The sequence below is a fragment of the Onychomys torridus genome, chromosome 20 (genome assembly GCF_903995425.1).
Source record: "Onychomys torridus chromosome 20, mOncTor1.1, whole genome shotgun sequence".
Classification (NCBI taxonomy): Eukaryota; Metazoa; Chordata; class Mammalia; order Rodentia; family Cricetidae; genus Onychomys; species Onychomys torridus.
The window spans coordinates 10,136,790-10,152,288 of NC_050462.1; the positions used below are offsets into that span (position 1 = coordinate 10,136,790).

The 15,499-nt window shown below is 41.2% G+C and overlaps 1 protein-coding gene across 4 annotated transcripts in view; it reads right to left on the reverse strand.

Annotated features, from left to right (window-relative positions):
* Scyl2 (SCY1 like pseudokinase 2) overlaps positions 1–15,499 on the reverse strand; it is a 57,596-nt gene that overhangs the window by 39,708 nt on the left and 2,389 nt on the right. For all 4 annotated transcript variants that reach the window (XM_036169917.1, XM_036169916.1, XM_036169915.1 and 1 more), the window contains exon 2: positions 6,665–6,869. In XM_036169917.1, the coding sequence (XP_036025810.1) occupies positions 6,665–6,841 (177 nt within the window). In that variant the 5' untranslated portion in view covers positions 6,842–6,869. The remainder of the gene's footprint in view (positions 1–6,664; positions 6,870–15,499) is intronic.

The following is a 15,499-nucleotide window of genomic DNA, read 5'->3' on the forward strand; positions in this document are numbered from 1 at the left end:
ATACTGTTAACCACGTCAAGCCTCTTGATGACTCTGTAAATTAAAAACCTACACTTTTAAACTTTTCATTGGAGTATATCAATGTTATTCCCAGCTTGTATTTTTATTATTTTGCTATCATATTGAGCAACCCTAATTTGAAGATCTGAAACCTAAAATGTTCCTAAATTGAAACCTGAATGCTCAGAAAATTTCAGAGTTCATATATAAAGGTACTCAACCAGTAAAGTCTACAATTATTCCAAAATGCAAAAAAAGCCTCTAAAATCTGAAATACTTCTGGTCACACAAGCCCATAAAATGGAGATTAGTCAGTACTAGCCACTCTGCTAACACCACTTCCATAAAAATCCCTTTACCTGTGACCTTGCAGACATTCCAAGTTTTTGTAACACAAAACAATGGCATAGACTTTAGCTATGTCTTAGACCTAAAAGATTCTCAAATGTTTATAGTCTACTGATTATTACTGAAGATAAGCAATTAGCAGAATTTTTATCATTTTGAATTAACTTTTTCATCTTATCAGTATACAAAATTTCAAGTAAACAAGAAAAATGAAACAGTATTATTCACTTCATGATTAGGCAAGAGAAGCTGGGTGGGTGTGACTGGCACACGCCTGTACCTCTGCACTCATTCGGCTGGGGTAAGAAAGGATCACCAGGTTGGGGTGAGCCTAGCCTAAACAACAAAATCCTCTTTCAAAAACACAAAAATTAAAAAGCAAAACAAAAAGCCTAGGCGCAGGGTGTATATATATATATATCACATTCACATGTACTCATATGCATAAAAATAAGTCTTTCTTGAAAGTGAAAATTCAGAAAGTAATATCCCATTGTTTACTCACTGCATACATTAAAAGTACTGTTTTCCCCTGTGACTAGATTGGTCATAGGCCCTGGGGCAGAATCCAATGTTATTATTCTAAACGGGCATCTGTTTAATGACTAGACCTATAGACCAGAGCACCACTCAACCCCATCAGAGAAGCTTCTCTTTGCAGTAGACAGTGATTAATAGAGACCTCAATTGGTCAACATATAGAGTGTGGAGACTATGCAGTGCTCAGCCATAAATGAGGCAAACATATCACACCCCTCCCTCCCAAAGCTCAGGGAGGAAAAGGTGGTGTATTAGGGAATGACTTCCAGGCTGTAGTCCAACAAGGGCTAGTTATGAATGGAAAGTCCAAGAATCTAGTAGCTGCTCAGTCCCCCAAGGCTGAGTGTCTCAGCTCTGGGACCGCTGGGATTTTGAAGGAAATGAATGTGTTGATGGAGGTGAGGGAAAGCAGGCAAAAAACAAACTCTTATTCCACTGTCCTTACAAAGGCTTCCAGTAGAAGGTGTGGCCCTGATTGAAGGTATGCCTTCCAGCCTCAAGATCCGAATCACAAGTGTGCCCTCCAGTTCTGGATTACAGTTCATTCCAGTTATAGTTAAGTTGACAACCAAGAACAGCCATTACAGGTGGGAAGATTGTAAGAGCCAGAAGCAGTTGGTAACAGCAAGGAAAGTGTTTTCCAGAACACAAGGCAGATGCACATATGAGCTCCCAACAACTGCGACAGTGTGCACAAGACCTATGCAAGCTCCAGCCAGGCAAAAATCAGTACAAAGAGGGGAAGTGGGCATCAACTCCTGCCACTAGCTGAGGAGCCAGTGGCACTGGACAGCTGCTGGGAGAGGGAGAGTCCATTTTCTCAACAGTGTGACACCTGGTAGGTCAGCCCATGCCAGAGCAGGCCCCGCTCCGTGACTAGCTGGGAAACACAAACTGGACTGGATGGGGAAAAAAAAAAGGAAGAAATCTCAAAGTTGGGAGGGAAGTGATGTGAGGGTAAGAGGATGGTTATGGGAGGAATTGAGGGAATGAATGTGTTCAAAACACATTGTATGAAATTCTCACAGAATAAAAATAAATAAATTAATTAATTAAGTACTATTTTCTTATTAGCCTAACTTTAAATAAAAAAAGACTATAAAATTATTGAAAAAAAAAAAAATGGCCAGGTGTGGTAACACACTATAATACTAATGCCCTAGAAGCTGAAGGAGGACCTGATAACTTTTAAAGCTACTTGCTTACCATAAAGCTGAAGCCTGCCAAAACAATATAGTTCAAGAAAGAAGTCTAAATTATATAATGAAGCGTGCAACCATCTCAGAGCCACCAGGGGTATTGGTTCAAACTCAAATTTAAGGTGTTTTGAGACAGACTTGCTCTGTAGCAGCCCTGGCTGTCCTGGAACTCGATCTATAGACCAGGCTGGCCTTGAACTCACGGAGATCCACCTGCCTCTGGCTATTTAAAAGTATGAAGAGAGGGAATAAGAGGGAGGTCTCAGTGAATAAAGGCATCTGCTGCCAAGACTGGTGACCTGCCGAGAAAATCAATTCCCTCAAGCTGCCCTCTCTCTCTCTCTCTCTCTCTCTCTCTCTCTCTCTCTCTCTCTCTCTCTCTCACACACACACACACACACACACACACTCTCTCTCTCTCACACACACACACACACACACACTCTCTCTCACACTCTCTCTCTCTCTCTCTCTCTCTCTCTCTCTCTCTCTCTCTCTCTCTCTCTCTCTCTCTCTCTCTCTCACACACACACACACACACACACTATAATTTTTAAAATGTTAAGTAGAGGCTAGGTATATAAACAAAAACTGTATCATGTTCTAATTACTTAAATTAGGAGCCTTGAAAGTTCTAACCCTAACACATAGAACAATAGTATACCAATTTTAAAGGATATATGTATGCATATAGTAAACATTTTTCATTTATACAGTTTGGCCTAAAAATTCTATCATTATCTAAATTCTATCTTAACTATCTGTTTTTTTAATACAGTTCAAAGATCAGAAAAACCAATGAAATAAAAATAAATAATTGTTCCAGAAAACTTATTTTTTAAGAGTACGTAATATGTTTGAAAAGACTACCTACGTTCAGATAATCATTTTAAACTAAACATGAAACTCTAGAGACTCAGTTACAGAACTATACAGAGACCTAATGAGATAAAAACCTTAAAAGTTTAGGAGATAAGAAATATTTCACTGCATTTTCAAAACTTAAATAGATACTCCACCCCAATATCTGAAACTAAAAAGAATAACTGTGAGAAGGTTGGTAGGGATGTAGAGAAACTAACAGCTGGTGAAAGTCTACAGGGTCCAACCACTGAAAAAGCTGGTGAAGAACATACAGAGCAGTGTAGGATTCCACGGGAATGAGTCAGGTACGTCTGTGGTGGTTTGAAAGAAAATGGCCCCCAAAAGGAGTGGCACTATTAGGAGGTGTGGACTTGTTGGAGTGGGTGTGGCCTTGTTGAGAAAGTGAATCATTGTGTAGGCAGGCTTTGAGGTCTCATTGATGCTCAAGCCATGCCCAGTGAGATAGACCACTTCCTGTTGTCTTTGGATCAAGTTGTAAGAACTCTCAGCTCCTTCTTTAGCACCACGTCTGCCTGCATGCTGCCTTGCTTCCTGCCATGACCATAATGGACTGAATCTCTGAACCGTAAGTGAGCCACCACAAATAAATGTTCTCCTTTATAAGAGTTGCTGTGGTCATGGGGTCTCTCCACAGCAATAGAAACCCCAACTAAGACACCACCTAAGTGCATTCCAACAGTTCTTAGGTAAGAAAAACTGCCAAGCCCGTTTGACAGCATACCCCAATAATCCCAGCATGAGGAAGGCAGAGAGAGAAGTACTGTGGGTTGAAGACCATGGGTTTCAGGCACCAAAGACAAATAATTCAAAACTGTATTTCCATTTGGTTTTGTTTGTTTTGCTTTGTCCTAATGGTCTTTTGCTTGCTTTGTTCTGATTTTGGGGGTTTGTTGCTGTTGTCTAAGACAGAGAACATAAGCTGGGTGGGTAGAAAGGATCTGGAAGGAGTTGACAGGAAATATGATCAAAATATATTTTGTGAAAAAGTTAATTAAAAAAAAACAGAAACTATGTTGTCCACACACACACTGGTTTATCCAGATACTTCCCACTCCCCAAAGCAATATATTTAAGGAAAGAATGGAATAGAACAACACCTCCTGGGAGAAGCTGCTCATCCATGGTCAACAGCTGACAGCAGGCAGGCTGTGGCTCTGCATCTGTGCCTGGCCTCCTGCTCTACGAGCAGCAACAGAAGCTTCCACCTCCCTTACCAAGGCACTTTAACACGTGAACCCTGACATCAACACCAGCCCCTAAACTCTCTAGTGAGGTATAAGACACTAATAAAAATGTATTCTGTAAGTCTGGCATGGATTTTCATCTTATTCATAGTCACTGCATAACAATGTGTTAGTCATCAAAGTACACAACAGTACCCCCCAAAATTATACTGCCTAATAATATCCAAGTTGTCATAGTTTACTAATGACACTACGATATTCCTACAATGAAGAAATCAATATATGTGACGATATATCTCAGTCATTCAGCCATATATGGCTGAAAATGACTACAGTGGCAATCTGTACCAATGCTGTGGAAGACTATCCATTTACAATTTAATGATTTCTCAGCTTGTCCATACTTAGCAACCACTCACTCTTTAGATAGACTTAGTGAGCTAAAAGAGAAAACAACGTTCAAAATTGACAATTTAAAACAACCGTCGGTTAAGAGAAAGATCAACTTTGGATCTCAATAGATTTCCAACCAAATGGCAATAAAAAACAAGAAAATAATACTTCTACAGAAATTTAAACTTGGAATTTTTTGTGTATTTTTCAAGACAGGGTTACTCTGTGTATTCCTGGCTGTCCTGGAACTCACTCTGTAGATCAGGCTGGCCTCAAATTCAGAGCTCCACCTGCCTCTGCCTCCTAAGTGCTAGGATTAAAGGCATATGCCACCACTACCCAGCTAAACCTGAATATTTCCAAAAGAAACAGCTAATAAACTGCAATGCCAATTGAGCTATAATTGCCAACAAGCCTGAGGACCTGACTTCCAACCCCAGGACCCACACAGTAGAAAGAAAGAGCCATCAATTACATGTTGTCTTCCACCACAGGGGCACAGTTGTACATGAAAAATAAATAAAAAGTTACCCATATTTTAAATTTTTACCAGGAGCTGGAGCAATGGCTCAGTGTTTAATGGCACACAGTGCTTGCTCTTCCAAAGGACTCAAATCCGGTTCCAGCACCCATGCAGGGGGCTCACAGCCAAACTGCAACTCCAGCTCCAGGGGCTCTGTTGCCTCTGGCCTCTAAAGGTCTATGTATTCATATGCCAACACCCACTGCACAAATACACATAATCTATTAATTAAATAATCTTCCTTTACATTTCTAAAAACATCTCCTGGTGTCTTAAGCCAATTTTTTTTCAATATAACTCATTCAAACTACTCCACTAAAAATAGTTAATTTGAAAAAAATTTAAAACAATACATATATCCAAACATACAACTTATTATATCCCACAGCTGTACCTCTCTGGTAGTGGGAAAAGTTATTAGGTTTAACAATACACCCAAATAAATAAATATGAACAAACCAAATAAAAATCAGAGAAATCTAGCCGGGCGGTGGTGGCACACGCCTGTAATCCCAGCACTCGGGAGGCAGAGCCAGGCGGATCTCTGTGAGTTCGAGGCCAGCCTGGACTACAGAGCGAGTGCCAGGAAAGGCACAAAACTACACATAGAAACCCTGTCTCAAAAAAAAAACCAAATGAATGAATGAATGAATGAATGAATGAATAAATAAATAAATAAATAAATAAATAAATAAATAAATAAGAGAAATCTCTTTTCTATAATTCTATAGACTATAAGAGCAAAAGCCCAGCAACTAGGCTGAGGTACAACTCACTGGTGGAGTCCTCACCAAACACATCTGAACCCATGTTCAATTCCCTGGTGCTATCACACAAGAACAAAAGTACTAAGTAAGGCATACTTAATGCTAGCAAAAATTTACCAGGACATTTTGCCAGTAACTACAGACAAATATTAAAACAATTTACAGACTGAGAATTTTTATCCTAAAACATATACCACTGAATATTACCATCTAATATGCTAACATGACATCAATTGCAAGATGATATGTCAAATGTGAATCTGCAACCAGGAGACACAGGCAGTATTAAAAGCATTTGCTTTGACTTCATAAAACGAGAGCTGAAGAGTCACTTAAGACGCCATCAAGGGCAGCGAGTACAGTGCTGGCTGGGCAAACATGAGGAGCCCAGTGTCGATCCCCAGCACCCACATAGGGGCCAGCAAGCAACCGTGCCTGCTGGGGGAGGAGGCAAGTCAATGGATGCCCAGAGATGAGCACTGGGCTCAAGGAGAGGCCCTGTCTCCAAAGGTAACCCAGAGAGTGACTGAGGAAGACAACCCATTGTTGACCTCCAGCCTCCTCACACACATTCGCCCAAACCACACACAAAGACGTCATTCAGAACTACTGGCACTCCTTCTTATAATGCCCACATGTGGGTAGAGACAGGACATTCAAGTTCTAGGGCACCCCCAACTACACAGTCAGCTGGAGTATGAGGACAGCCTGAACTAACTATCTCAGGGGAGCCATTCAAGAACTTTTGGCATTTCTTAACAGAAAAATGAACTCACTCTGTGGTATTTGGTATGTGTACTTTTTCATATTACATTAATAACTAACCTGTTTTGTTGACTTCTTTGTGCCATTAAAAATCTTCCATGCCAGCCCATTGCCGCCACTGGCAATGTGTCGACCCACATCAAATTCTCTAGTGACAGGATTTCCCATAACAGCACTAGTGACATCAGCTGTTACTTTTGTAACAGTACTCTTCAATTTATTAAGCATGGACTCCATGGCTGCAGTACTTGGTAGTTCAAGTTACCTAGAAACACAAAAGGATATGGAAAAACTGAATGGTCTTTACTTGTCTTAGGCACACATTCATAGTAACTTTTTTAAATGTACCCCTCCCCAAAAAGACCACTACACCACCACATAAAGTTGTAAGTTGATTTTTTTTATCTTCAGAAAAATGTAACCATGAGTAGAAATTTTAGTCCAGAACACACTCTTCACAGTAAAAACAAAATAAAAATTTAAAAGACCCAATGTCTCATTCAGCAATAAATCATATATATATATATATATATATATATATATATATATATATATATGTTAATGTCACTATTGAACCCTGAAATGAATGATCTGAGACCATTTTTTAAAAGAAAAGTAGTACTTGGTACAGTGATGTGTACCCATAGTCCCAGTTTCTCACAACACTGAATCAGGAGAATCCCTTTAGTCCAGGAGTTCAAAAATCAACCTGAGAAGCATTAGTCCAAAATCATCTCAAAAAAGAAAACAAGCCGTGCCCGTGGTTCACACCTATGAAACAAGCTCTTAGAAGGCTAAGGTAGGGGAGCTGCTACAAACCAAGGCCAATCTGGCCTACAGAGTGAGACATGCCTTGGAAGAGGAAGAGGAGAACAATGAAATATATTGTTTTTGCTCTTTTTGGGAGGACCTCCACCCAGCTCCCAAATAGATCACACTTGGAGGCTTATTCTTAATTATAAATGCCCGACCTTGGCATGGCTTGTTTCTTGCCAGCTTTCCTTAACTTGAATTATCCCGTCTACCTTTTGCCTCTGGGCTTTTCCTGTTCTCTTATGTAACTCTTACTCTGTGGTTGTTGTGTAACAGGTGGCCTGTCCCTGGAGTCCTCCTCCTTTGGCTACTTCTTTTTCTTTCTCCCAGATTTCTCCTATACATTCTCTCTGCCTGCCAATCCCGCCCATCCTTTCTCCTGCCTTGTTATTGGCCGTTGAGTTCTTTATTAGACCATCAGGTGTTTTAGACAGGCACAGCAACACAGCTTCACAGAGTTCAACAAACTCAACATAAACAAAAGTAACATGCCTTAAAGTAATATTCTACACCAGGCAGTGGTGGCGCATGCCTTTAATCCCAGCCCTGGGGAGGCAGAAGCAGGCAGATCTCTGTGAGTTCGAGGAACCGTGCCAAAGCTACACAGAGAAACCCTGTCTCAGAAAAGAATAAATCATAGCAATACTATTCCATAGCACAATGACGAGGAGCAGGAACAGCAAAACACTGATTGGGGGAGGGGGTTAAAATGAAAAAGCTAGGGAGATGGCCAAGTAGGTAAAACCTGTCACACAAGCCCAACAACCCCAGAACACACATGAAAGAAAGCTACAGTAGAGCAAGTATCCATGCTCCAGCACCGCTACAGGAGAGACAGAGACAGGGGCATACCCAGGAACTCTGGGCCAGCTAACTGGGCACACAGTGAACAAGATACCCTGCCTCCAAGAGACAGAAGACCAGACCCAGCACCTGAGGCTGTCCTCTGACACCACAGGCACACCACAGGAGCCTTCTCACTCTCCTCCCACCCTCACACCTCCTCCCTCCCTCTTTCTTGCAAGCCACACACTAATAGATAAGCATGAGGTCATAAAATGTACTTAAAATTTATGAGGCTTTGGCCAGCACTCGGGAGGCAGAGCCAGGCAGATCTTTGTGAGTTCAAGGCCAGCCTGGTCTACAGAGCGAGGTCCAGGAAAGGCACCAAAGCTACACAGGGAAACCCTGTCTCAGAAAATAAATAAATAAATGGATGGATGGATGGATGGATGGATGGATGGATAATGGGGATTTGATATAATTCAGTGTTTTTGATGATCATTTATTAGTAATTGCTTAGTAAACATAATCATCAGTAAATTTTTTGTTAATGATTAACAATTGATACATTTAACATTTCTCATTTAAAAATGTTATCTGCTGTCTCATGAAGTTTTTTTCAAACAAGAGAATACCTAAGTCTATAATTACAGGAAATTTTTTGAGAAGACATGGGCTTTGTTTGGGAGACCAGCTTCCACCTTTTGAAGGGTTCTTATGATTCAGGAGGGCTTGGATCAATACCCAACAGCCCTTTCCATTTATTCAAAAGGGCTTTTTATAACAATGCAAAAGACCTCCTCCTTGCACACCGCACAGCCAAGTGTAGACCCTTCCAAACACCTGGTAACCACGCCCATAGTCAAATCATCCCCTTATGCAGCCCTGCTGGGTAAAGCAAGTTCAGATTATGAGACCCTGAGTCAGTTCTCACTAGGAACTTCTGTGGGTCTCCACAGCTTAGACAATTCAAAGTAGAGGTTTCTAACCTAAAGTCAGATAAAAAATTCAGAGAGAGCCAGGCATGATGATGAATGCCTTTATTCCCCGAATTTGAGAGGCAGAGGCAAGTGGATATCTGTGAGTTCAAGCCAGTCTGGTCTACATAGAGAGCTCCAGGGCAGCTAGAGCTACATAGAGACCCTGTCTCAAAAAAGAAAAACAAAAAAAGTGAAGAAAAAAGAATCCAGAGAGAATTGGAGGTATCATTAGAACCACATGTTAGATTTTGTTTATTTAAGCATTGAGAGAGAGAGTGTGTGAGTGTGTGTGTGTGTGTGTGTGTGTGTGTGTCTTCAGCATAGTTTTATAATCTTTTTCAATTATTTCAAATCAGTTTCCTTTCTAGCTCTAACTATTTCCTACTGTGTATTAATATTACTCTATCAGCTGACTATAATGAAAGAAAAAACAAAGTAAGTCTGCCCTCTTCATTAGCAGCACCAAACAGGCAGCATGGACCTGTAATCCCCAAATTTAGAAAAATGGAAAAGTATTTTAAAAAATAATATGCAGTTCTTTTCCAAATTTCATCAAACTATACAAAGTGCCAAGGAACTCAGTAAACCACAGAAAAGGATAAACACAAAGAAAAACATGCCTAAAACTATCACACTGAGTAACTCAAAATCAGGGACTAAGTCCTAAAGTGTCCACAGAAAACAGGCAAATTGCAGACAGGTCTCAGAATTTACATCATAAACTGTCTGGAGGTACAGAATAACTGAGTGAGGTCTGTTCAGGGCTGAAGTTCTGCACTGAGGCTAGAGAGATGGCTCACGTGACTGCTGCTCTTCCAGGACCTGGGTTCAGTTTCCAGTACCCACTGGTGGCTCACACCGTGCTTAACTCCAGTCCCCCGAGATCCAACACCCTCTTCTCTGTGGCCACCAGGCACACTTATGGTGCACATACATACATTCAGGCAAAACATTCACACATAAAACAAATCTTATTTAAAAAAAAAAAAAAGTAATAGTTTATCACAAACTACATAGGTTAGGAGAAAAACTTTCAAAAATCAAAGTAAAATAAAGACATCCAGGAAAAATAAATTTTAAATTGCAATGAAGAGGTAGCAATATCAAACTACTTAAAAAGAAAGATTCAAGCAGGGTGGTGGTGATGCACACCTGTAATCCCAGCACTTGGGAGGCAGAGACAGGTGGATCTCTGTGAGTTCGAGGCCAGCCTGGTCTACAGAGCTAGTCTAGGACAGCCTCCAAATCTACAGAGAAACCCTGTCTCGAAAAACAAACAAACAAACAAACAAACAAATAATTCAACTATATGCGGCTTAGAGGAAAATACACTAAAAATGCAAAGGTATGTGAAAGTCTAACAAAATGGCAGAGATATACTAATTCAGGCACAAAAGACTACAACACAAATAGGACATTTTATAGTAACAAAGCTACGAATTCATCAACTGTGAGTGTCTATCTACCCAACAAGACAGCTTTGAAATAAATGCAGCAAAAAAATGGACAGAATTAAGAGAAAAAAAATCCACCATTTTTGTTGGAGACATCAGGAGTTCTTAGGCCTGGCCTTGAGGCACAGGCCTATAATCACAGCTACCTAGAAAGCTGAGGGAGACGATTACAAGTTCAAGGCTAGCCTGGGAAACTTAGTGAGACCCTATCTCAAATTAGGAAGGGGGCTACAGATACAGCACAAAAGCAAAACACTTACTTAGCATTCTATCCTAGTAACACACACACACACACACACACACACACACACACACACACACACACACACACGGGAGTGAGGGTGGTCTAGCTCAGTAACAGACAGACCAAATAAAGAGAAACAACACTATTAACTCATGACTAGGCATAAAGCTCATCGGTAGCAAGCGTATGTACCTATGTTCAAGGCCCTGAGTTCAATATCTAGTACCACACAATAACAAAAACTGTAAGTCCTATACATCTCTGTGATGATATTTACCTAAACACCATGGCTTGGATTAAATAAAGCACAACCACACTATACAGCAATCTAGAAATTAGATCTCTGCAACTATTTCAGCTCTTAAAATCTTCAGATGCCATCAACCTAAAAACACACAAAATGTATTACTGGATACATAAGCAAAATATTTGAAGACCACTGGACTAGAGCAGCATTTGCCTGTATTCTGCTTGCTCTGTTAGTTATATTTATGCTAATATAACCTAGTTTTTGCTATTAAAGATTTGAACTACATAAGTGGAAATAGATTCACTTTCCCTTTTTAATGTAATGCTGCATTTTGTAAGCACTCAGAAAATATTGCTATTGGCATTATGAAAACACTTATTTGCTGTGCCAAGCTGCTCTCTGTGAACATCTGCTGCTGACTTTGATAAGGTACAGGAATACAAAATTCTATTCAAAACCAACTGCTCCACTCTTCTAGCTCTGCCAGACTAGCACCACGCTGCATATTCTGCACATCATTATACAGTAGGATTCAGACAGATGTAAATGGAAATATTTCTGTTCTTTAGGTGATCAGTCCTGCAGCAGACCAGACTGTCAAAACTCCAGCAACGAATCAGAGAATGAATGTGCCATGTTATAGAAACATTAAGATGAGCTCAAAGGGGCTGGAGAGATGGCTTAGGGGTTAAAAGCACTTGTTACTCTTGCAGAGAACCCAACTTTGGTTCCTAGCACCCACATGGTAGCTCACAACCATCTATAATTTCAGAGATCTATCACCCTCCACTCTCCTCCATGGACACCAGGCACATGATGCATATATATACATGCAGGCAAAATACTCACATATATACGATAAAAATAAATCTAAAAACAAACATTTAAAAAAGATGAGCTCAAAATGTTTCGGGTGGGAACAAAAAAGGGACAGAATATTAAAGAAAGGGACAGAATATTAAAGGACTATTGTGTGCCATGAGACAGAAAAGATCATAATGTACAATGAAAATGACAAAAACACTTAGGATGAAAACAAGACAGTTTCAAAACTGATGTTTAAATCTGAGGTACCTATCAAGCATCCAAACAAAATCAACACTTAATGACACAGGCAAGTGTTGGAGCCCACCGAGGTTTCCTAGTGGCTTTACCCAGCAGGACTGCATAAGAGGATCACTGGACCACAGGCCTGGGTACTAGGTGTTTGGAAGGGTCTACACTTGGTCACTTGGTCAATTCTAGCGGGGGGGGGGGGGGGGGTGTCCTTTTGCCTCACCCCATGGCATTGTTATAAAAAGCCCTTTGGAATAAAGTTCTGGACCGGTGGGGTTTCGACCCAGGCCCTCCCAAGGCTATCCTGTTTTTGTCTTTCCTCTCCTCATCGTCGTCTAGGTATCTCTTTCTAGCTAAATATTTCCCACTTCTCCCTGCTCAAGAGTACCCTGTTTGTAAAAGTGGAGGCAGGCCTCCCACTGGCAGGAGACATAGAAACTAATCAATCAGTTATTATTGAAAACCCCTTATGTGACTGATATCATCATTCTAAGAAACTGATGGAAGGGGAATAAAGAAAAACTATGAAGGATTCATTCTTCAGACAAGTGATAAAATGCTACATGCTTGACATGCAGTGTTACAGAGCAAAGCATAGGGCCGAAGACTTCCCCACAGAGTAATGTTAAAGATGTTTGCTTTTAAGGCATGCAGCAAGGACTGGAGAATGGGAAGGATATAGGATAAAAACAAAGCCATTCAGACAAAAGCAGGAAGAAAATATGGCAAAGGACACCAGAAAGTCAGACCACCCAGAGCAATGATATGAACAAACCAGGCTCTGAGAAGTCACGGGAGGCTTCCTGTCATTGCGTAGACGACTGATCAATTCATCCAACAGAGTGGCCCACACACTGGGTGGAGGCTGGGAACATGGGAAGGCTGGAGAGAACTTCACCATGTATTCAGAGATGCTAAAAGTTTAGACAGGAAAAAACAAGAGAACCAAGGAAACTACATGTGGAAATAGAGACAAAGATGGCTAGCTACATAGAAATGTCTTTTATAATTATGAAATAACTATGTTATGCAACTTTGTTACACTTCACATTTCAAACTGTGGAGCCAAGGAAACAGCAGTGAGGAAGGAGAGCAAAGAAAAGATAAACAAGTTCTGCTTAGGGTGACAAGAACTTGGTGACTTCACAAAGGGACGAGACAAAGCCAGGACTCCCTCCCACTCTTCACCTTCAATCCTGTTCCAAACTCCAAGTGGAGAAGCAGCCATTTACCAAGCCTAACTGTCTGTAGGGGAGGGAGAATTCAATCTTGGATCTGTGTAATCTGAGCTGTGCAAATGACAGTATCAGCAGACACAGGCTTTTTGATACAGAGGCCCCAAATTCAGACAGGTGTCTGCACTGAAGGAAAAACTTTAAGTACCATGTCAGTACAGAAGACTGTTGCCTTGGGAAGGGTCATCAAGGAAACTCAAGGAAAAGCACATTGTAAGTGGAACAGGCGGCCAAGGGCAGGATTGTTTTCAGCGAGTCTATGAAATACAGCCTGAAACAAACACAAAACAAAATGAAAAGTAGGACAGTAAATTACAACCTAACTTACATGAGATTTGGTTGGTTGGTTGGTTTGGGTTTGTTTGCTTGAAACAGGATCTCCCCATTTAGTCCTGGCTGGCCAAGAACTCACTCTGTAGTCTCGGCTGGCCTCAAACTCTTGAGATCCACCAAGCTCTGCTTCCCGACTGCTGGGATTAAAAGTGTGCAGTGCTAGCCTGGTAGAAACTTGGCCCAGCTAGGCTGGATCTTTTCTAAAAATGATAGCCTTTCAATTTTTATTGACTAATGAAAAGAGAAATGAGCCGATTTTTTTCCTAAAAGACAAAATTATAACTGAGAGGAATGTTTGTTCATATCCAAGCCATTTCTTCTCGTCCACTAAGATGTCTCCTGAAACTCAACCATCTCCCCCCCAAAGCTCAGTGAATCTGAACCTAAGTGGAAGTAACTGCAGTCCTGCTCCACGACTGTCTCTCTCTACCATCTGGTTTTCATCTGGCTTTCCATGGCACCAACAGGTGAATCTGCTGTAACACTAGACTGTATACACACCTGGCAAAAGTGGGTAGCATGTTACACAGGTAATTAATTGATCGTGAACATGAGACACAACCAAAAAGAGTAATATGTAAAATTACATTATGCTAGAATAACTCCTAAATCTCAAATAACTAGAGTCCTTTATTGCCCAAGAATATTAAAAACTACCATTAGCTTACTTTTTTGTTCAATGTATTACAATAAAAATGTTAAAGTAAGTTTGACAGTTCAAACACCTGTATTTACACAGTATCAGGAGATAAAAGAAAGGGTGGAGAGGGGAGGGGCAGATGGAAGAAGGGGAGGAAAGGGGAAGGAGGAAGAGACAGAGAGAGAAACCCATCATGCCAGTGGCAGAAAGATCGGGAGTTCAGGTCCTATCTCAGCTAAACAGTTAAGTTCAGGGCTAGCCTGGTCTCCATAAGAGCCTTCCTAAAAACCTAGGGCTGCCAAACTTGATCCACGTTCCATCCCTAGGACCCACATGGTGGAAGAAAAGAACCTACTGTGGTAATTTGTCCTGACCTCAACATGTACACCATACATAGCACAAGTACCCACACAGTGCACACACCAAATAAATGCAATTTAAAAAAATTATGTATAAACTTAAAAGAAGGACAGGAGGGAGGGGAAGGAGGAAAGGAAGGGGAAGAAAGGAAGAAAGGAAGTGAGGGGAGAGGGAGGAGGAAGAAGAAAACAGAAGGAAGGAAAGGGAAATGGAAGTGTAGTGTAGCACAATTTGTGAAAATGACTCGTGAAACACTTAAGAGTTCCACAGCACAGAGGTTTCAAACTGGTAAGCATCTAAGTCCCTGGGTAACCGCATCCTACGGACTGTCCTGACCCTAAGAATAGAATCGTAAACTGCAGTGTGTAAGCGGCACTTAGAGCACCTGGGGCTTGACCAAACTCTCCAGGTGACTCTGACAGGCAGCAGTGTACAAGAATCGAGGGCTTTAGGTATACAACAGCCAATACCAACTCTAATACCATCGCTTGTCAACATCACTGGACCCGGGGTCAACTACGGTGGGTATGTGAGGGGATTTCATGGAAGAATGAACTGTGGAGATGAAGACTGCTCCCTGGAGTAGGCAACTCCCTCCAGTGGCAGCCCTGATCTACAGAGATCTGAGGGTAAAGCAGGGCTGATCTTCCCTGCCTGCTTTCATGCCTCGCAGGTGACTAAATCTACCCTGCTGCCGACAGCAGAACTCAGATCCTTCAGCCTCCCAATGGAGACTGAAGCCAGCCG